This window comes from Heterodontus francisci, chromosome 38 (assembly GCF_036365525.1).
Source record: "Heterodontus francisci isolate sHetFra1 chromosome 38, sHetFra1.hap1, whole genome shotgun sequence".
NCBI lineage: Eukaryota > Metazoa > Chordata > Chondrichthyes > Heterodontiformes > Heterodontidae > Heterodontus > Heterodontus francisci.
In genome coordinates, this window is record NC_090408.1 from 22,107,033 (window position 1) to 22,131,264 (window position 24,232).

At 43.4% G+C, this 24,232-nt stretch overlaps 1 protein-coding gene across 15 annotated transcripts in view; it reads right to left on the reverse strand.

Annotated features, from left to right (window-relative positions):
* mef2aa (myocyte enhancer factor 2aa) overlaps positions 1 to 24,232 on the reverse strand; it is a 247,414-nt gene that overhangs the window by 6,975 nt on the left and 216,207 nt on the right. For all 15 annotated transcript variants that reach the window (XM_068017787.1, XM_068017786.1, XM_068017794.1 and 12 more), the window contains 3 exons: positions 15,201 to 15,385; positions 11,183 to 11,297; positions 8,407 to 8,533 (listed from right to left, as the gene is read on the reverse strand). In XM_068017787.1, the coding sequence (XP_067873888.1) occupies positions 8,407 to 8,533; positions 11,183 to 11,297; positions 15,201 to 15,385 (427 nt within the window). The remainder of the gene's footprint in view (positions 1 to 8,406; positions 8,534 to 11,182; positions 11,298 to 15,200; positions 15,386 to 24,232) is intronic.

A 24,232-nucleotide genomic window follows, 5' to 3' on the forward strand; every position in this document is an offset into this window, starting at 1 on the left:
GCAGATCCTCAGTTCCTTGTCCATAGAGCACCTTGTAAAATTACTGAAAATGCATCCGATCAATTCTGGTGCAGGTAAGGTGCAAACAGTAATAAAACTACTACAATGTCAAGAAACCAAGATTCTTGTGTTTCAGTCCACACTACAACAGCACTTGTCTCAAAATAATTATAACTGGGTTTGAACTGGTCTGTGCGCTACAGTTTGTGTGCCCAGTCTCTATATATAGGCACCTCATTCCTGTGAGGGAAGAATTTGCATCGAGCAATGTTTAGAAGTTGGTAGTTGAAGCCCATTTTCATCCTGTACTTAGCAAGTTAGAGCATTAGGCTACTCAGAAAAGAGATGAGGATGCTCAATACCATTATATAAGAAGATTTAATTCGATAGAACATAAACAGCCATGCATGGTACAACATGCAAATTGCTGTCCCAGTATATTCAGGTACTTCTCGCCGAGCTTCGAGTCTGGAATCTGATGGAAAGGATTGGATTCCATTCCTGCTCTCTGGAAAAAGGCCAATAATGAAGGAAAGGTTCATTACCAGGGACGTGTGTGGAATGTCAGAGGACCTAGACCAAAACATTACCATCCAGGGAGGTAGAATTGCTCTGGTCACTATGCGTGATATTATAAATGCATCCCTTTTGAACAGGTTTGTGAGGCTTTTCTCTTTTTTTTTCTGCCTTACAATAACAGAACAGAAAATGCTGCCTACAAACTGTAGCCAAAAAGTAACTGCATTGGGCTTCCTTCCAGAGGTTCTCAAGAATATGTAATAGAATCATATAATATGCATTTTTCCTCCCAACATGAATGATTAAGGCAGAGAGATACTGTAATATCACTGGGACATTTATTTTGACTGGGCTGAAATTCAAGTTCATTACAAAGTAAAATTCACCCCAATCTTCCCTTCCCCTACCCATCAGTTTCTTTATAAAACCATGCGAGTGCAACATGGCTATTATTGGATGTTCTTGATGTTTGGGAGAAGGTTTAAGATTAAAACTACGCTAAAATGCAGCTTTGAGTCTTGAATAAAAGCAAAATACTGCGGATGCTGGAAATCTGAAATAAAAACTAAACCCAAGCAATCGAACTGGCCTTTTTTTCAGGTTTGCACTTGCTGCTGTTCAATATTCAGTGTATTAACACCTAATCTGTACTAATGCTTTGTCTTTCAACACACCATTAACATATTGTTTGCCTTTGCTCCGTGACCTTTTGGTCAGCTATGTGGCCTGGTCCAATCTCGACCTCCTTTGTTATCTCTTGCCCCACCCCCACCTCACCTACTTATAACCTGTGACTTTTCTAATATTTGTCAGTTCCGAAGAAGGGTCACTGACCCGAAACGTTAACTCTGCTTCTCTTTTCACAGATGCTGCCAGACCTGCTGAGTGGTTCCAGCATTTCTTGTTTTTATTTGAGTCTTGAAGACCTGTTCTAATGTAAAGCAGCAGAAGGATATTTGTGACACCATTCCTTCACTGTCGCTGAATCAAAATCCTGGAACTCCCTTCCTAACAGCACTGTGGGTGCACCCGCAACAGGTGGACTGCAGCGGTTCAAGTGGCTCACCAGCACCTCAAGTGCAATTCGGGATGGCAACAAATGTTGGCCTTGCCAGTGACGCCCGCATCCCATGAATGAATTTTAAAAATCGTATACAGCATATCAAACTAAATTCCAGTTACCCAAGAAGAAATGTTCATGTGCTCACAATAGCCCAGTCACACACGCTGTAATGTTGCTATTTTTGTATGAATGAACCAAAATGATTCTGATATCTACTTTTCTATAGTCCAGAGTGAAAAAATATTGCTAACAGAACTCTTATTGGGGAGAAACGGTTCACAATAGCAATAGTGTTTATGTTCCATCAGCAGATTCAAAGTTTCCAGGCTCCAAACAGCTGAGGCAATTGGCACTGCCGTTTTCTGGAAAGCAGGGCATTTGCACCAGCCTGATTTAATTGCTGACCAGAATTATGTGGGCAAGCTGGCCACATCTGCCAGTAAACAGGCAATCGGCCAAAGGCATATTCCCCAAATGGACAGTGTATAGGTTGGATGCTTGTTTCGATTGCTTAGGTTTAGTTTTGGTTGCTCTGACTGTTGTACAGTTACTTTGCTGATGATTTTTAAAGCTTTAATCAGTCTAATCTGTAGCTCTAAGTGGAATCCAGAAATGCTGAGTTCCTAGGCAGCATGTACACAAGCTTGAACAAATGGTCTGGATTTTATGCTCTCCCCCGCAACAGGTTTGAAGGTGGGGAGAGCATTTAATCAGGTGGGACGATGGCAGGTGGGGACCCTGCCACCTTCCAGCCTCCACCCCAATTAAGTCCATGGAAAAAAGGCACATGGACGACCTTCCCACCTGCCTCCAATTGAGGCCCTTAAGTGGGCAATTAAGGGCCTCATCACGCCATCAGTATTAGACCAGTGGCATGCAGGCCTGTCACCACACAGGAGAATGACATGCAATCCATGCAGATTGCTTGTCAGCTCCCGGGGCAAGGTCCCTCGTTCAAGTGCCTGATCAAGGTACCTGACCTCGGGAAGAGGGTGACTGCTGCGAGCCACCCCCCTTTCCTTTGCTGCTGACCCCGCTGCACCTAGCACCTCCTCAAGTGATCCTGTGATCCCCACCCTGCATAACCGCTCCTGCCATCACTCACCTGTGACCTGGGTCCCTTGACGATCCTGGGCCTCATGTGGGTGCTCTACTGGCTGCAGCCACTGCCTCCACGGTGGCACTGCTCAGTAAAAGAGCTGTTGGCCTCTGACTGGCCAGCAGCTATCAGCAGGTGGAACTTCCATCGCCGAGGTCCTTAATCCCAGTGAAGGCCCAGTTAAGTGACTGATTGGGATGTGATGTGCTGGCCTTCCCAAAAAAGAGGCAACGCGGGGCTCAGGCAGCTCTTTAGCTGGTGGCCATGACATCCGTTGCCTAAATAAAATACTGTCCAATGAGTCCGTTTTGTGCAATTTACTTATAAGTATTGCATTTATATAGTGTATTGAATATTAGCTCACAGCACTTTACATAACAAATTACCATTCTTTGACCATTATGTAAACAAACTTGGCAGTCATTCCAAGTCACACAGGCATAAGAAGAAAGCGAATCAAGTTTCTTGATGGCATTTGTTGAGGAAAGAATATTGACCAGGACACTGGAAAATCTTCTTGCTCTTTGAATATTTCCATGAAACCTTTCTACCCATCTGAGCACAGACAGAGTGAGACATTGGTTTAACATCTCATCTGAAGAAAAGCTGTCAACAATGTAATTGCCCTTTGAGCACAGCACTGAACTGTTTGTCTAGATTCTGTATTCAAGCCCTGGTGTAGGCACAAGTTCACAACCATCTGATCCAGAAAGAAGAGTGATTCTGGAGCATACCACCTTAACCTGGACACTGCCCAAGGTATGAAACTTCTTTGCTCAAATGTCTGGCAGCTACAAATACTTTTCAGACTTTTCAACTTCCCTCCAGAGGGGATTTGCTGTATTTGGTTTGATCTTGGAATGCACAGGCAGGTGGGCAATCAAGACTCTATGAAAGGTATGATCCGTCAGGATTGGACAAGACTGATGTGAGTTACAGCAGATTTTCCCTTGTGGTTCTTGCTTCTAATCACTGGATCTGGAGCATGAAGGCAGCAAACATATGGTGAATGGACACATTCATCAGTCAAAGGATATTTTTTGCACTTGTTTCTGGGGTTGCAGCAAACTAGACATCAATGTAGGGATACAAAACGCGACTTGTATTAAATAAAATAAATACGCACCAACTTTGTTCCATTTCCAGATCCCCTAGAGGCCAAGGACCTCAATGGAAGGCGAATTTCCCTCTTTTTTCAAGAGGTACAGTTGATGTCAACACCTTTTTTCATGCATTAAGTCCATGAAGGTTAAGTGGTGTTGAGATCTTGTTATTCATATCGGGTGCAATAATCAGCATCAAGGTTCATAATGATTAGGGATAGGCTTACAGCTGAAGAAATGGATGCCTGGCCAATGGAAGCATTCTTATACATAATAGTTCCATGACAGATACCATAGAACCAAAGGTATCTTTCATAACGTTCCTCATAGGAGTGCCATACTTTTGGTTTTAAGATAATTTTCTTCAAGGAAATAACTTTGGGATTGAGTTATGTTTGAGAATGATTTTTTTTTATTCATTCACGAGATGTGGGTGTCACTGGCTAGGCCCGCATCATGTGGTGAGCTGCCTTCTTGAACCGCTGCAGTCCTTGGAGTGTAGGTACACCCACATTGCTGTTCGGAAGGGAGCTCCAGGATTTTGACCCAGTGGCAGTGAAGGAACAGCGATATAATTCTAAGCCAGGATGGTGTGCGGCTTGGAGAGCAACTTGCAGATGGTTGTGCTCCCAAGCATCAGCTGCCCTTGTCCTTCTAGGTGGTAGAGGTCATGGGTTTAGAAGGTGCTGTCGAAGGAGCCTTGGTGAGTTGCTGCAGTGCATCTTGTAGATAGTACACACTGCTGCCACTGTGCGTTAGTGGTGAAGAGGGTAAATGTTGAAGGTGGTGGATGGGGTGCCAATCAAGTGGGCTGCTTTGTCCTGGATGACATCAAGCTTTGGGTGTTGTTGGAGCTGCACCCATCCAGGCAAGTACAGAGTATTCCATCACACTCCTGACTTGTGCCTTGTAGATGGTGGACAGGCATTGGAGAGTCTGGAGGTGAGATACTCGCCACATAATTCCCAGCCTCTGACCTATTCTTGTAGCCACAGTATTTATGTGGCTGCTCAATGGTAACCCCCTGGATGTTGGTAGTGGGGAATTCAGCGATGGTAATGCTATTGAACTTTCAGGAGAGATGGTTAGATCGTCTCTTGTTGGAGATCGTCATTGCCTGGCACTTGTGTGGCATGAATGTTAGTTACCACTTTTCAGCCGAAGCCTGATGTTGTCCAGGGCTTGCTACATCTGGACATGGGATGCTTCATTATCTGAGGAGCTGCGAATGATGCTGAACATTGTGCAATCATCAGCGAACATCCCCACTCTGACCTTATGATAGATGGAAAGTCATTGATGAAGCAGCTGAAGATGGTTAGGCCTAGGACTCTACCTGAGGAACTCCTGCAGTGATGTCCTGGGACTGAGATGATTGACCTCCAACAACCACAACCATCTTCCTTTGTGTTATGAATGATTCCAACCAGCAGAGAGTTTTCCCCCAATTCCCATTGACTCCAGTTTTGCTAGGGCTCTTTGACGCCATACTCGGTCAAATGCTGCCTTGATGTCAAAGGCAGTCACTCTCACCTCACTTGCACTGGTTTAAAAAGAAAGCCCACAAGTTGCAGGTATTGGAGAATATGCCTTATAAGGACTGTCAAGCTGGGATGTCCAGGGACATTAAACAACTTGCCACATTTCTATTTATGTTGGTATGGCCCGAGCTGTCTGCAGGGGATATAACACTGGGAGAGTTGATAGTCGGTTTGGTTACAAGGCTGCTCGCAAATCCAGACATGTCAGTGACACAGGCCCTCTGCTTCCTGGATCAGAATTAAATAAAGAATACAAAAAAGGCACAGGGGCAGGCAAATTTTGAGCCAGCGACAGTTAAACACAGCCCTTGATGCAAAGCTGGAAGCTAAAAAGGCAGGTAGGTCCATTTTTGTGGTGAGCTTTTGCAGTTAGAAGCAATCTGGAAGAAAGGCAATGCTAAAAATTAAAATAGGGTGCATGGTTTATTATTCCTTTCCATGTTTTCATGTAGAAAAGGTGGGATTAACCAAATACTTGGCATCAGGCGGCAGGACTGTATCTCTAACACAGAAGTCCTCGAGGCGGCCAACATCCCCAGCTTATACACACTACTGAGTCAGCGGCGCTTGAGATGGCTTGGCCATGTGAGCCGCATGGAAGATGGCAGGGTCCCCAAAGACACATTGTACAGCGAGCTCGCCACTGGTATCAGACCCATCGGCCTCCATGTCTCCGCTTTAAAGACGTCTGCAAACGCGACATGAAATCCTGTGACATTGATCACAAGTCGTGGGAGTCAGTTGCCAGCTTTCGCCAGAGCTGGCGGACAGCCATAAAGGCGGGGCTAAAGTGTGGCGAGTCGAAGAGACTTAGCAGTTGGCAGGAAAAAAGACAGAGGCGCAAAGGGAAGAGCCAACTGTGTAACAGCCCCGACAATCAAATCTTTCTGCAGCACCTGTGGAAGAGCCTGTCACTCTAGAATTGGCCTTTATAGCCACTCCAGGCGCTGCTCCACACACCACTGACCACCTCCAGGCGTTTACCCATTGTCTCTCGAGATAAGGAGGCCAAAGAAGGAACCAAAGTAAATAGGGTTGACCGTTACTTCACACATTCACTTGCTACCTGTGAAATAAAGCAGCTTAACAATTCATATCAGGCCACGTCTTACCAATCATTTGTCAGTCCACCTTCGAAAAGAATGGAGAAGCACATATGGAGGCGCATGAAGACACAATAAGATTGTGGACAGGGTCACACATCATATATTACTGGGCAACAGGGGCATGATGCTAAACATCAGAATCTTAGACCAGTAATAGGTGTGATCAGGATCTAAGGCAAGACCCTAAACTTGTAACATGGGATTCATCATTTTAAGCCTTGGTCTTAGACGCTTGTTGTCATTGATGTGCTAGTGCTGATGAGTTTGTGGGTCGCAGCTCAGTAATCTCACTGAATTCCCGTAATGTGGTAATTCTGGATGCCTGGATTACTTTTCAGGGAATTTGGCCATCTGTGTGTCCTAGAGCCAAATTCAGAGCAAGTCTGATGCATGCTGAAGTCATGATAAGACGGAAAGCTTCAGAGAGGAAGAATTTGTGAGCGTCCAACACTAGAAATCATCTGTGGTGCTTTGAAAAGATTTTAAAATCAAGTGTTGGCATGGCACAGATTGAACACCACGAGTTTCAATTTCAAAATAAACTTACCAAAGATACAAGATCCATCATAAAAGTAAAGGTAGCAAAAGCAACCTTGGATCTTGAAGCTAGCACCCAATTTCCCCCTCAAAATCAACTAAATTGTTTCCTCAGAGAGGGAGTCGATGATTTGTTGGAAGCACCCAAAGGTCTACTTCTGAGTGAGTCAGTAGAGTTAGGAAAAGACTAAACATGTTGAAGTTTGAATGGTTAAAGAGACTGTCACTGAAAGTGATTTTGCCTTGTAGGAAGGAGGGAATTCTTAAATGTGTAAGGAGGTTGAAGATTTTTTTTAAATAAAAAATTATTTCAGAATTCTTACTTGTAATTTCCATTTCGGAAAATATGGTTTAACAAAGACATACATGATACTGTGGTCAAATGACTTTTCTTTATACATGAGCTCAGTGTCCAGAGCCTTTAGGGCTCTTGCAGGCATCAAAGCTGAGGTGAATCATGACCCCACCACTTGGTGGGACTGAGATGATTGACTTCCAACAACCACAACCATCTTCCTTTGTGCTAGGTATGACTCCAGCCAGGGGAGGGTTTTCCCCCTGATTCCCATTGACCTCAGTTTTGCTAGGGCTGCTTGATGCTATACTTGGTCAAATGCTGCCTTGATGTCAAGGGCAGTCACTCTCACCTCACCTCTTGAGTTCACCTCTTTTGTCCATGTTTGAACCAAGACTGTAATGAGGTCAGGAGCTGAGTGGCCTGGTGGAACCCAAACTGAGCATCACTGAGCATGTTATTGCTAAGCAAGTGCCGCTTGATGGCACTGTTGATGACACCTTCCATCACTTTACTGAAGATTGAGAGTAGACTGGTGGGGCGGTAATTGGATGGGTTGGACTTGTCCTGCTTTTTGTGTAGAGGACATACCTGGGCAATTTTCCACATTGCAGGGTAGATGCCAGTGTTGTAGCTATACTGCAACAGCTTGGCTAGGGACACGGCAAGTTCTGGAGCACAGGTCTTCAGTACTATTGCCGGAATATTGTCAGGGCCCATAGCTTTTGCAGTATCCAGTGCCTTCCATCGTTTCTTGATATCACGCGGAATGAATCGAATTGGCTGAAGTCTGGCATCTGTGATGCTGGGGATTTCAGGAGGAGGCCGAGATGGATCATCAACTCGGCACTTCTGGCTGAAGATTGTTGCAAATGCTTCAGCCTCATCTTTCCTTCACATCTGTCGGCCAGGTATACAGGCTACTTGAAATGCTGCCAACTCTGTTTAGTTAAGATCAGCTAACTCATCACAGATCAGGAATCAAATCTGGGATCATCTGGAGCTATATGGCTGAGTATCATATGTCACTTATCCAAAGATCAGAGACATTCCAATAACATTTTTAATATTAGTTTTTCCTAAGAATCCTGTTAGTAATATAGATAACTTTCTATCAAGCTGTATTAGCAATGCCTAACTTACATTAGTGAGCTGAGAGCTGCTGGTCCAAGGTGGTGCTGTTGCCAAGCAGAAACTGGCCCTAATGACAATGTCCCTGGTGAGTTGAATCCTGATAGTGCAGACAAGTCAGCGCTGGTTAGTGAATAATCTGCAAATAAAATGGAGGGAAAAAAATTATTTTCAGTTATCTTTGGCTTTACATGAATCTGCACCTTTCAATAGCAAATACTCCAGTGAGCATTGCAGAACAGAAACTTAATTTCATTTCTTGTTCTCTATGAAAAATTATTCTGCATATGCCTACATGTTAAATAACCTTCATCAATTGTTAATCAACAGAAGTGCCTTGAAAAGGCCAGTTCTATTCTTTGCCAATATCAGACAGGTACAATTACTGTATTGAAATTGTTCTTCATCAGATAGCTTTGGTAGATGTTAAAACTCGAAACAATTCACCCTAATTTCCAGGTGTCTATTGTATTTATGGGCCCACAGAGAACAATGTAGTTCAGTAACAATTTTATGGTTCTAGATTTGGGTCAGAATTGAGTTTAGCAGAGTTTTTGTTTAATATATTAGTCATGTAACTGAGCAGATTTAAGCTTTGTTAAATAAAATGAAACCACAATATCTCAATTTTCTGAACATTGATTTTTGGAAGGAATGTTTGCTGTGAATGTTCAGGTTTCCACTGAATGCAGTATACATACAGTGTTAACATCATAACGGCATTCAAGATGTTCTTCCTGAAATGACAAGGAGCTCAAAGCCACTTAATCTGTTAAAGAGCATCCAAAGATGGGGTCTTGAACTGAAACACCAATTTAGCCTGCGTTTAGCACAAGATGCCATTTTTGAAAAAGAGAAGCTGGTGCTAGGAGAGGCTATGAACGGCCACCCAGAGAATCGTTGAGGGATTGATTGACGCATAAGTTGCCTGCTAGCGCTCATTAAGGAGGTCGCACAACATTTTGTTGGATAGCACTTATCCCAACGCATCAGGAAACATCCTAGGAGACTCTGTCAAGACTTCACCACACTAGCAAAATTTATTCCAGAAATTCTGAGGACTTCACATAAAAAGAGAGTGCTGAGTTACCTTACCTCATAGCAGGAACCAGGAGAAAGAAAAATTCAAAGAGTAAAAAATGAGAGAAAAATGGGTGAAAAATGTTAAGAGTGACAAATGTGAGAAAAATGCGAGACAGATGTTTCAAAGATTCGAAGAGTGAAGAATTCAAGAAAAATGTATGAAACATTCAAAGTGATAAACGTGAGCAAAATATGCAATAACATTTCAGTGAATGACAAGCAGCAGGAAAATGTGCAAGAATTTCTAAGAGTGAAAAATGTGAGATAAAAGCATCAGAAATTCAAAGGGTGAAAAACAAGGGAGTGCTCATCCAGTCATGGATGTCTTGCAAGGCGATTAGGAGGAGGACACAAGGCCTTGCAGAGCAGCACTAGCTACTGCAGGAGAAAAGGACAAGAGGGTGAGGTGGACTCCTCCCTTGCAGGTATAGGACATCCCCTCCTCCTCAGGACCTCCTCAACCAGGACCTCCACTGCCACATCAGATAAACTGTGTGCCCTCTCTATTCCTGGGCCGTTCTAAAATCTGCCTCTGCGTGTGAGCCAGCACAGTCCACACCTTCAGTGGAAGTGGATGCGTGGAGCCCACATATACAGCTCCACAAAAATTTTATCTAATTAGCACTTGAGTGCTAAACCTGCAGATGTCTCTGATTTACCACCAGGCAATTATGGGAATCAACAATTTGCACCAGAATAGTGTGCTGAAACCAGACTTTCAAACAGAAGTGGCTTATTAGCACAGTATCCAATAAGCATCCATTTTCACCCTTTCACCGAAATAACCCCCTAAATTTGTTAATGTATCAAATCACATAGTAGTACATCAGTATGGTTGTTCAGTAATTCAGTGCATTGACCTGACTGGTAATGCAGAATGTTAGAATGTTTGCACTATTTTCATAAAGTATAATACAATTTTTTACAGCAATTTTTAAGCTTCTTATTTTTGCATTTTAATTCTGTTGGTTAACATGTCAACATTACAACTTAAGCAAATCTCATTCTTTTACCAACAGGTCCACAAACTGGAATGTGCCAGTCAGAGGTGACTGTAGAAAGTTTTGTAAAATAAAAACCGCTAACAAAATGTAAAAGAATATCTGAAGAAAATTGGGGCATGAAAACTTAAAACTGACTTGAAAATGTCATTCCTTTTTCTAAAAAGTAGAATGCATTAATTTTCTCTTCTGCCAAGTCAGTTAATTAATGTTGGACTTTTCTGACCTGGATCCTGAAACTTACAAGCTGTTACAACTAACCTCTAATCGACTTCTGTAATTATATGTAGTTAATGATTACCTGAATTTATTCATTCAGACCACTACCCCACAAGAAATAGATGAATAAACATATCTTTCCCATTACATTTTTTCAGAATTAGCTAGTAATGATGTTTGAATTAGAGCTACTTTCTATAATTTGCAAATTGTTACCTTAATTTATTTCATTAAAAACAACACGGACCCCAGATGAAACCTTGATATCTTCAAAGTCTGAGTGGCTCAGTACCATACTATGTGGTACCTGTTATGCACAGGGCCAACAGGCAGTATAACCAAAAACCTTTCACTTTTATAACCTGACTGCATACAAAATTCAAGCAATGTCACCTTGTTTTTAGGAATTGGGTAAGAAAAGGACGAATTTTCTAATAGCTTTACTTCAGTACAGACAATAATGCAAATGAATGTTATTTGATTACCAGTGTTGTATGTCGAGTACAACAGACCATGTGGTGGTAGACTTGGAGTAGTAACGGACACAACTGGAGTTGCAAGAGTCTGTGTTGACTGCGAACTGCTTATCCTCTGTACATTCTACAAATAAAAGATAGAGTTATTTAACACAAGCAAATGCAAAAATGCTTCTGAAACACTTTTTATAGAAACTAGATTTTTCCACACGCAGAGTTGTACAGCAATTTACAGGGATGAACAGATTCATCACAAAAGCAAGTCCAAATTTATTTTTTGTACAATGCAGAAATTGTTTATATAACTAAAAGCAGCCCAAGATCGATAATAAATGAAAATGCAGGATTAGCAATTATTCATTGTCTAAAATGGGATGTAATGGAGATTTGTGCTATCAAGTTGAAAATCACATGCAAGAGAGAAAACTGTGATCTAAATGTTTTAATAAGTTCACTACATCTGGTTTCCTCCACTTGAAATATGGAAGAATTAAACAAGACACGCTCCAGTTCTGCTCAAGTTTACAATGCAGTTTAACAGGAATTAAAACAGGATGAGTATTTAACTCTCAAACAGAAAGCTGCTGGAGTTTGAGCCTGTCATTTGAGCTCACTTGCCCCATTCATTGATCTTGCCAGTTCAGGTGGAATGATGTGCAGAAGGACGGTTGATGGAGAGGAAGTCTCCCCTCAGTTTTCCTCATGAGGATTGTAGTCAATTGCACAGCAAGCTTCACTTACCAGTTCATTGTTGAATTTACAGTGCTACCTCTGGTAGCAACCCTGCTATTGGATAAATACTATCAGAGTAAGATACAAAACCATGAGTAGCGAGCGGGGTTTTTGATCGCTCCCGTGAAGAGCCAGCACAAATATAATGAAATAAGTAGCCTCCTTCTTTGCTGTAAACTTCAACAGTGGGCCTACTGTAATTTTCAATCAACTCCACATAAACATGTTTCATGTGCAGAGTGGTCTTTGTGCTGACAGGATGCTGTGGAACACACTGTGCAATGTAACTTTTTTTATTCATTCTTCGGATGCGGGTTTCGCTGGCAAGGCCAGCATTTATTGCCCATCCCTAATCAAGAAGGTGGTAGCTGAGCCGCCTTCTTGAACTGCTCAATCCATGTGGTGTAGTTACACCCACAGTGCTGTTAGGGAGGGAGTTCCAGGATTTTGACCCAGCTACACTGAAGGAACAACGATATAGTTCCAAATCAGGAAGGTGAGTGAATTGGAGGGGAACTTGCAGGTGGTGGTTTTCCACAGCTCTGGCAACAACACAGAACTGCATTATTCAATTAGGATTTGTAGCCAGAAAAAAAATCAGTACCAGCACTTTAAGCAATGTGCACTCAGCTGTTCTAACTGCTTGATGGACTTAATCGGTGAATACAAGATCCAAATGCAATTGCCAGTCTGTGCAGAGTCGGCGGGTTTCAGCCTGGACAGTATAAGGGTACAACAATTAGCCTCAGTGCAGTGTTGACCAGGTTTCTTCCTCCTGATTGCTACTGAGCAACCCCTACCATCATGACTCACACATGAATAATGGCTTATGCAGGCAAAGTACCAAAACAGAGGGGAGCAAGAGGGGGCAAATGGAAAGCAGGATAATCTAATCAAGTTAAAAGACAAGGGCCTTCTTAAAACATCAGTAAATGGTTGAAATGCCTTATTACATGCATTGGTTAAATAAGACAGACATTTTTACAACAAATATTAAATGAAGTATCAATCACAACACCAAAATAATAGAAAACATGGTTATTATTAAACAGATGCTTCTCTGTTGCAGCTTGTGTTAGCTCAGTTGATTTCTAAACCAAGTATTTTTAGATTTAAAAAGTCACAACATCCAAAATCATGCAGAAAGAATCTACCAAATATTGTATACAGTATGAAATTAATGTAGGTCACAATACCATACCCATTTTAATGCAAAGTATACTCCTGCTCTTATCAATAAACTTTGATGGAAAGGTAAAAGTTTTCAGTGGCCCTAAAGCTAGCAATCATTATAGAACTTTTACTGATTAATAAATACAACACTACTTGGTGGTTATCAAGTTATTTGATGGTTAATAATATTTGGACCAATATTGAGGAAAAAAATCCAGCACTTTTAACTGAGTCTAAAGCTAATGTTTACTTTGCATGAATTAGGTCCTCGATTCAAACTAAAATGTTGGGATGCTCAAGGGATACATTATACATTGGGAAATGTGTCGAACAAGATGGCTGGTGTTTACAGTTATTGCAGGAGCGTGATGTGCTTTGAGTGTCTGGCTGTTGCCAAAGAACAGACGGGAGTAGCAAGAGGTATAATTCCAAGATTTTATGCAATTTTAAATTAGCAGCTACTTCAAAAATAAGGGTAAATATATTTTCTTTACACAGCTTAAATGCAAAGGCACCGGAGTCCCATACCATGGATTGTCCTTCTCAATTAAATGAAAAATACTTTCCACTTCAAACACAAAAACCATGCAATACTACGGTTGATAATACAAAACTATTACCTTCTGAAAATGAGTATTAGTTCAAGCCTTTTTCAAGACCTATTATAAGCACACACATTTTTCCAAGGTGAGATCAGACTTACCATATCCAACTCATCCTCCTCTGACTGCAGAAAGCAGATACAAAATAAACATACTCTGTTACTGGAAGTGAAAATGATCCTGACACTTCTCACAATTGGTAATCAATCCATACAAAATATAAATTAAATTTAAAGTGTTAATTTTTGTTTAAATTTTAACTGATTAATGGTTGTATTCCAATGAAGAAACTGCACTGATGTTAGGTAAATCTTTTAGATTCACGCATGGTACCCTCAATTCCTGGTTACTATCTCATCTTTTCCAATGTAGTCAATTGATTTTCTTCAACAGCTTCTCCTTCCATATCTACAACATCTGGAGTGCTCCATCTTCAGTCCCTCCTATTCCAACTTTATAGGCTGCTCCTCAACGCCACAATTTCCAAACATGGGGTCAGCTTATACAAGTATGTCAATGACACCAACTCTACCTTTCAGTTTCAGCCTGGATTCGATGGCGGTCACCGAGCTAGCTAGCCAACATCATAACCTACAGGAGCCGGAGCTTGCATTAGCTCAACTTCAGCAAGACGGAAGGCTGTTGTTTGGGACCTGTTTTCTGCCTCAGACACCAATTTGACAACCCACCCTTGCTTAAATTGAAGCTGCAGGTATGCTTTCGTCTTCTATTCAATCCCACATACAATAGATTGTTAAGACTTTGGAACATTACCCTGCCCATCCCTCAGTCATTGAAACTCAATTACTCTAATATTCTCCTCACTGGTGTCCCCAGCTCCACTTTAGAGTAACTTCAACTCAGAGCTGCATCTTACCGTTCAGGAAATCTGGCATAGCTATCATTCCTATTGTTGCCAATCCACACTGGCGCCTTGTCCCCCTACTGAAATTCAAAATCCTAGTTATTATCCTCATTATTCCTCCAAGGCTTATCTCCACCCTACTTGTGCACCTTCTCCACATGTACATTCCAGCATACAATTTCCGTCTTAAGTGCATTTGTGCTATTGCCTAGCTCCATCATTATTAGAAGACTCACCATCTTGTGCCCTCAGGTCCCTTCTCTTGTTAAATCTTTCTTCCTTCATAAGCCTTTATCTTTGAGCATGCTTTAGTCCACCTTACCTACCTTCCTGCTCAGTATAATCAACCTCCCCAAGAACTGCTTTGGGGTATTTTGCTATGTGAAAGATACTATGTAAATGTAAACTGATACTTTATTACATAGTATTCGGAGGGTGGTCACAATATATTTGCTTTGTTAACATTTCAAATATTCCATAGCATGGCTTCCCATAATCACTCCCACAAGCAACATAAACATGGCGATTGTGAGAACACGCCATTTGCTCTGAGGCATTCTGCTTATAATTTTCAAAGTAGCAGAATAAAACGGAGTTATACATCTACTGATTGCGTGGATATAATCTGCATTGCAGTGTGTTATAATGGACTCACCAGAGGTGGCATCATGCCCTTGCTGGTTGGTGGAATTACCACACGAAGGTCTGGCTTGCGATTGTTCATTCCAACATTTCCACCAGGAGGGGGCGGAGACTTTGTGGGCATTACTTTGCCTAATCCATTCCCACCTGTGGAGCACAGCAGGCCAGGCGAAGCACGAGGGTTAACAAAACCATTACCTGAAATTGGTTGAAAAAAAATTAAAAGATACATTCTTATATTTGTTTTCATTACATTTGTGACTCCGTTTCTTGCGTAATTTAGTTATTTGAGATTTTTACGGGTCACCAAGCATGTGGCACATCAGGGTTATGTTTGATCAGATTGATTCAGGCTCAAATAGCCAATGTGTCGGTGTGTACATTTAGTGGTGCCACTACTTCCGGTCAGAATGAAGATGATTGACAGGAGAATGACCCAATCACAATTGGAGACTGCATTGCTGTAAGTAACTGGGATTGCTGTTATGTGCATAATTTTAGGTAATCATCTTCCATTCACTTCAATTTGCTGGAAAAAAAAAAATCACATTTTTAACAGGAGACATTGCTGCAGCCTCGTTTTAAATGGACTGTAGTTTTTAGAGCCACCTTCAAATGGCTCGGAACGCATACGGTCCATCGGACTGCTCACCACCCCTGGTCCAGTACACCCAGTCAGCATCTATGCTCCAACACTCTGCTCCCCACCTGAAGTTGAAGACCAGTTCTATGAGGAACCCCATAATATCATTAATAGCATTCCCAATACCGAACATTTGTTCCTGCTGGGGGACTTTAACGCCAGGGTTGGGGCCGACCATGACTCATGGCCCTCCTGCCTTGGGTGCTATGGCATTGGAAGGAAGAATGAGAATGGACAGAGACTGCTGGAGTTATGTACCTATCACAACCTCTACATCGCCAACTCGTTCTTTCATACTAAACCCTGTCACCAGGTTTCATGGAGACACCCAAGATCACGTTGTTGGCACAGCTGGACCTCATCGTCACAAGGCGAGCCTCTATAAACAGTGTCCAAATCACACGCAGCTTACACGGTGTGGACTGCGACACCGACCACTCCCTGGTGTGCAGCAAAGTTAGACTCAAACCAGAGAAGCTACACTCCAAGCAGAAGGGCCGCCCGCGCATCAACACTAACAGAATTTCTTATCCACAACTGTAACAAAAGTTTCTAAATTCACTTGAAAAAGCCCTTCAAAACACTCCTACAGAGGATGCAGAGACCAAGTGGGCCCACATCAGAGATGCCTGCTATGACTCAGCAATGACCACCTATGGCAAACATGAGCAGTATGCAGACTGGTTTCAATCTCACTTTGCAGAGCTGGAACCTGTCATAGCCGCTAAGCACATTGCACAGTTGAACTACAAGAAAGCCCACAGTGAGTTAACATCCGTAGCACTTAAAGTAGCCAGAATCGCTGTGCAAATGACTACTGGCAACACCTATGCAGTCGTATTCAGCTGGCCTCTGACAACGGAAACATCAGAGGAATGTATGATGGCATTTCGAGAGCTTTTGGGCCAACCATCAAGAAGATCGTCCCCCCTCAAGTCTAAATCAGGGGACATGATCACTGACCAACGCAAGCAAATAGACTGCTGGGTGGAGCACTACCTAGAACTGTACTCCAGGGAAAATGTTGCCACTGAGACCGCCCTCAATGCAGCCCAGTCTCTGCCAGTCATGGATAAGCTGGACGTACATCCAACAAAATCGGAACTCAGTGATGCCATTGATTCTCTAGCCAGTGGAAAAGCCCCCGGGAAGGACGGCCTTACCCCTGAAATAATCAAGAGTGCCAAGTCTGCTATAGTCTCGGCACTCCTTGAACTGCTTTGCCTGTGCTGGGATGAGGCAGCAATACCACAGGACATGCGCAATGCCAATATCATCACCCTCTATAAGAACAAGGGTGACCACAGTGACTGCAACAATTACCATGGAATCTCCCTGCTCAGCATAGTGGGGGAACTCTTCGCTCAAATTGTTTTAAACAGACTCCAGAAGCTGGCTGAGTGTGTCTACCCGGAGGCACAGTGTGGCTTTCGAGCAGAGATCCACCATTGACATGCTGTTCTCCCTTCACCAGCTACAGGAGAAATGCCGCGAACAACAGATGCCCCTCTACATTGCTTTCATTGATCTCACCAAAGCCTTTGACCTAGTCAGCAGACGTGGTCTCTTCAGACTGCTAGTAAAGATCAGATGTCCACCAAAGCTACTACGTATCATCACCGCATTCCATGACAATATGAAAGGCACAATTCAGCATAGCGGCGCCTCATCAGACCCCTTTCCTATCCTGAGTGGTGTGAAACAGGGCTGTGTTCTTGCACCTAGACTGTTTGGATCTTCTTCTCCCTGCTGCTCTCACATGCGTTCAAGTCTTCAGAAGAAGGAATTTTCCTCCACACAAGATCAGATGGCAGGTTGTTCAACCTTGCCCGTCTAAGAGCAAAGACCAAAGTACAGAAGGTCCTCATCAGGGAACTCCTCTTTGCTGACGATGCTGCATTAACATCCCACACAGAAGAGTGTCTGCAGAGACTCATCGACAGGATTGCGGCTGCCTGCAATGAATTTGGCCTAACCATCAGCCTCAAGAAAACAAACACCATGGGACAGGATGTCAGAAATACTCCTTCCATCAATATCGGCGACCACGCTCTGGAAGTGGTTCAAGAGTTCACCTACCTAGGCTCAACTATCACCAGTAACCTGTCTCTCGATGCAGAAATCAACAAGCGCATGGGAAAGGCGTCCGCTGCTATGTCCAGACTGGCCAAGAGAGTGTGGGAAAATGGCGCACTGACATGGAACACAAAAGTCCGAGTGTAGCAAGCCTGTGTCCTCAGTATCTTGCTCTATGGCAGCGAGGCCTGGACAACGTACGTCAGCCAAGAGCGACGTCTCAATTCATTCCATCTTTGCTGCCTCCGGAGAATCCTTGGCATCAGGTGGCAGGACCGTATCTCCAACGCAGACGTCCTCGAGGTGGCCAACATCCCCAGCATATACACCCTACTGAGCCAGTGGCGCTTGAGATGGTTTGGCCATGTGAGCCTCATGGAAGATGGCAGGATCCCCAAGGACACATTGTACAGCGAGCTCGTCACTGGTATCAGACCCACCAGCCGTCCATGTCTCTGCTTTAAAGATGTCTGCAAACGCAACATGAAGTCCTGTGACATTGATCACAAGTTGTGGGAGTCAGTTGCTAATGATCGCCAGAGCTGGCGGAAGCCATAAAGGCGGGGCTAAAGAGTGGCGAGTCGAAGAGACTTTGCAGTTGGCAGGAAAAAAGACAGAAGCGCAAGGGGAGAGCCAACTGTGTAACAGCCCCGACAACCCATTTTATCTGCAGCACCTGTGGAAGAGTCTGTCACTCTAGAATTGGCCTTTATAGCCACTCCAGGCGCTGCTTCACAAACCACTGACCACCTCTAGGCGCTTACCCATCGTCTCTCGAGACCAGGAGGCCAAAGAAGAAGTAAATAGACATTGTTTTCTTCGTAAAAACACTGCATATAGACTTTGTGTTGCTGTTCAATGAGCAAATAGACTATTCTTGCTGGAAAATCCGCGGTTTGCTACAAGTCCTGCCGTAAATCCCGGCCTGCCTCCAAGCTCATCAGCTGACACAGTCGCGCCAATAGACACTGTCAAGATATTGCATTTTCTCAGCTAGAATTCACAATACAACTGAACCAGAAAAGATTGGCGGCGATCTCAAAAAACGGTGGCCCGACTGTGCCAGCTGCACACCAAACAGCCGCCGCAGACTCCCACGTGGCGTCTTTTTTAAATAGTTGGGGTGGCCCGCACCCCCCCAATCACGTGGAGGGAGGGAGCCGTCCGTCCCCGGCTATGGCATCAGCTGCCTGTGCACAGGCGCTGGCGCCATTTTTAAAGGACTGCTAGTCCTATCGGCTCATTTAAATTTTTAAAGAAATATCCCTCCAAAATTTATTAAATACATTTCTAACGCCCCTTTCCCACCCCCCCCACCCCCCCCCCCCCACTCAATAGCAGGGACATTAACTATTTGCCCTTTCTCCCCCAACACACTCAACCTTTAAATGCGAGCTTTCCCTGCCAGCCTGCACAGTTTGAAGTTCACCCCTTCCCACCATCCCCTACAACCATTGCACTTATTTGACCCCGTTTCTCCCCCTACCCCGCAATGAAAATTTTCACTCCTCCCCCTCCCCACCAATGTCACGCTGCCTTTCCCCAGTTGGGGAGATGAAGGCGCGGGAGTGCTGGTCACCATGCCGAAGACCACAGCGGGCTCTCAAGATTGCAGGTAACTCCACTTAAATGTATTCATTTTCTTAATTCAAATATTTAAATCCAGGTCCTGTCGCCCAGTGGCGGGGGGGGGGGGAGGTGCCGCCACGGAGCCTCGCTGCCACTGGGAGGATCGGGCCAGGCCCTCCCAGTGTCGAGGTCCATGGCAGGCTTTTTCCAGGCACATCTACAGGTCCCCTGCCATGGATCACAACGAGCCCAAGGTTTCTGACCGTAATTTTACATTGGTAACCTTCTACAGAGTCTTCTGTATGTGATGGCTTTAAATGAACTGCTGAGTTGGATCATTCCTCTGAAGTGCAGCCAGCGAACAAAGTAAATCAAAAGTGTAGCTTTCCTGATTACATCAGGCTGTCAAACATTTCACAGATAAGAGCCGAGGTCCCCAGAAACTGTTTTTCTTCAAAATTAGCAATAATTTCCTTTCTTTCTCTACTAAAGGTTTTTCTCTCTTTTAATAAAAGCAACATGGCAAATTTCAATTTAATGCCTTAAATATAGATATATATTTCTGGACGTAATTTTATAATTTGCCCTTCTGGCATGGGAAGATGCAAATTGGAAATTTTAAATGGTCAGCCAATCATCATACCAATATCCTTCCGATGGGAGGGCTTCATGGCAATTGCATAAGGTCAGAAAGTGACTTCACGATATTCACCTTAGCCATTCGACTGCACCAACCCCCATCATTGTTCAGAAGAACTATTTGACCACAGAAAACAACCAGCTGCCCAACAATGAAACAGTGCCAGGTCATGAATTCTTAAAACAAAATGATTGCTGAATAACCCTTTGGCAAATTACTACAATTATGGGAACACTGTGCTCCCCTGGTGAGTAAAATAATTAAGCCAGTCTCAATATATTGACTTCTTTTTTAAAACAGAAACTTTAAGATTCTATTGCAATTCGTCAGTAAGCTAAATAGTGCTATCCTTTGATTATAGAAGTCATGTCGGTATTGGGACCACTACTGTTCCTAATTTACATCAGTGATTTACATTCAGCAACTCAATGCGAATTGGTTATATTTGTAAGAGGATGCCAAATGTGGAGGGGAAGTGAAATCAAAAGAGGCAGCCTAGAAATTACATACCGAGTTTAAAAATGATGCAAATGGTTTGAAACAATTAATGCAGAAAAATATAACGTATTTCAATCAGGACAGGAAACTAGGCAACAGATTTATGCCATGAATGTTGTGGAAGTAGCTAAGATGTAGAGAGTCTTGGTAGACTTGATGCTCAATGTGTTCAGCCAATGTCAAGCAACAAAGACCAATAGAATGTCGAAGTACATAGCCAAAATAGTAGAGTACAAGCCAGAGAAAGTCATGGCCAAACTGTGTAATTCTCTGGTCAGGCCACACCTTGAGCACTACGGCCAGTTCTAGCTGCCGAGAAACAAGGAGACAGTCAAGTGTTGGAGGAAATGCAGGGAAGAGCTACAAAACTGATTCCTAGTGTCAGGGGTCTGAGTTATGATGAAAGTCTGGAGACAATTATGCATTTCAATCTGGAAAGTGGTTGTCTGAGGCATGACCTTAGCATGGTACATAAGAAAGCAAATGGGTATGGAAAAGGTTAATCTACAATACTACTTTAAATCCAACTGTGGGAGTAGGACAAGGGGATACAGGCTTGAGCTAGTTAAAGGTAATTTTACGATTGTTATCAGGAAGCTCTTCTTCAAAGTATTTACATTACAGAGACAGGCCATTCCGCCCAGCAGGTCCATCTGTGTGAATGCCCCCACAAGCCTCCTCCCAAGTTCTTCATCTAACCCCATCAACATATCCTATCCCTTTCTTTCTCATGTTCTTATCTAGTTGTGAATAAGTCTATACTACTCGCCTCAACTACTCCCTGTGGTAGCGAGTTCCACATTCTAACCACTCAGTGGGTGAAGAAGTTGCTCCTGAATTCCCAATTGTATTTACGAGTGACCATCTTATATTTATGGCCCCTAGTTCTGGTCTCGTCCATAAGTGGAAATATCTTCTCTGCCATCTACCCTATAAAACTCTTTCAATATCGTAAAGACTTCTAATGGTTACCCCTCAGTCCTCACTTTTCTAGAGGGAAGTGCCCCAGCCTGATAGGTATAATCTCAGTTCAAGTGATCAATCCTGAGAACAGACATGAAGATGGACTGGTGCAAGCAGAAACCGAAGAACCAAGATGGGCCGAATGCCCTTTGCCACAGCCCAGTAAAGACATATCATATTCCTAACTTTAAAGATACAGACTTTATTCAATGTGGACTCCTTGAAATTGACATTTCCTTCTAAAAAATTGGACAATGTGCTGCAAAGTTGGCTGCCGAAAGTCAGATAATTTGGCCTGTGTATTCAAAAACTGCCTCATGGTCTCAAAAGGACAAAAGGATACATTCCAGACCAAGAGGTTTTAACTACATGCATCCTGAAACCATCAAGAGACATTACTGAATTAAATGGGTTCTTCTGAGACAAAGGTTGTGTGAAGTAGCCACATCACAACAGACTGGTACGCATGCAGACATCAATAGATAACCATAGATTTCACATTTTGGTCCATTGTGTGTTTACACCAGGGGAGAAGGCCATGTGGTCAACTAACCAAAATGTTCATGAGATGATTTTGACCTTAAAAGGTTGCCAGCTAGAGAGAGAGGGGAGATCCAGGAACATCACAGAAAGCAGTCCAGCCCGAGGCTGTGGAAGCATCCAGCCTGACAAGAAGCAGCCCTGCTGCTAATTCTACACTTCAGCTTGCTGCAGCAGGGAACTGAAAGTAACCACTTCCAGTCTAAAGTCTTAACCATGAGAAATCTACAGCACCTCAACAAGTTCAAGACTACAAACACCCATGCATGCACCTTTAAAAGAGACTGGCCTCCTTTGAAGATTCAACAAGTTTACCGTAAACCACAAACACCTACCATACCTTGAACTCTTACCCAATATCTTCTATCTATCTTCTCTTGAGAGTGCACGAGTGTGAATGCGTGCATGAGAGGTGTCGTGAACATTTTGGGGAACGAGTATTGTTTAATGAATAGTTAATCTTTTATTTTCAACCTACAAGAAAACCTGCCATTTGTCTGTTTATTTGACCCTAAAAACACTGAGGGGCTAGCTCATCATTTTAAACAAAACACAACTGCAGTCAGTTGGGAGGCGAACAGCGAGAACCACCAATACCCCTTACCACCTGTCCGTAACACCTTACTTGACTGTAACTACCTTGCGAGCTGCAATTCTGTTACCCTAATAAAGGTGCAATTGGGATTATACAGCAGATATTTAAAAGACAGTGCAAGTACCTTCTAACAAACATTCCATTTATCCAAGTGAGCTGCGTTAAACAATTAGCTGTCTAAGCATATGGAGTCTTGTTCTGAGGTTTGGAAGAAACTGAACCACTCAACTTAGGCAACAGGTTGAATTTAGCTTAGTCGATTAACTGCCATTTCTCTCCTGTGATTCTAGGGCAGTTTCCATGTCTATTAAATTGCTACATCATGATCGGTGTTGGATTGTGGATTACGGTTTCAGCTCCAATTATCTCACAGGAGCTGACACAATTCTCACCACTGCCAGATTACCTGCTCGGGTAGCTCTTGGTGAAAATAATGCAATGGAATCAGAGTGAGTTTCAGTTGCGCTCTGCTGGGACATTTGCACTAAACCTGTGCTACAAAAAGTCTAATATGAAAACTGACCATGAGATGACAATTGGAAGCTTAGGCTTAACATTTGAAGGAGGCCAAGACTGGTCTGTAGAGCTCAACTGTTTAGGTTAATCAGCTGGAAACATCTGAATTAAAAGGTTTATTATTTTGACTCTGCCCCTCTTGTGCATCCTACTGAGCCCACGTGGGGACCATGACAATGCAGTAAGTGAATATAATAATGGCCTACTTAACAGTAAACCCCATCTGCATCATCCAGTGAAGCATGAAAACTGAAACCTTAGACCATATGCTGATCTTTTAGTTCTACAAAGCTGCACACTAAGGAGGAAAAATCTTATAATTCTATACTGATCAATTAAAAGACCTTTATGCCTGGAGAAATCACAGATTATAACTAACACTACAATATGGTTTTATATCGAGGATTTTTTTTGGTATGTACTAGCTGTTCACAGACTTCAAGTTATCCGCATCTGAAAGGCAAAAGATTATTTATGCTGGTTATTGATCAGTAAAACTGGCAATATTGGCCGGAATTTTACAGTGGGCGGACGGGAGCCGGACTCCGACATAAATGGTCGGTGACGACCCCTCTTCCGCCAGCTTGGGGATCCGTCCCATATTTTACGGATCCCCAGGTTGTAATTGGCCTGAGGTGGGACTTACACCCACTTGAGAGAGGAGGACCCGCCTCAGTGAGCTGCCAGCCAACCAACAGGCCGGCAGCTCTTAGTCTCAGCAGCGCCACCGGGAGCGGTGGCCACTGCTGGGACTGTAGCCCAGCCAACGCCATGGACCCGAGAGTAGCTAAGTTTGGGTTGCCTCCCGGGGGTGAGTTGGAGGCGGGAGCGGCCCTTAATCGGGCACTATGTGCCCGACTGCCATGCCCCCAACCCCCCAGGGCGCGGAAAAGCTGGCATCTATCGCTGTGCAGCCTTTCACGTCCCCAGCACACCCGCTTGCCACGGGTATAATACCCATGGAGGTGGGCAAGGGCCCTTAAGTAGCCACTTAAGGGTCTTGAT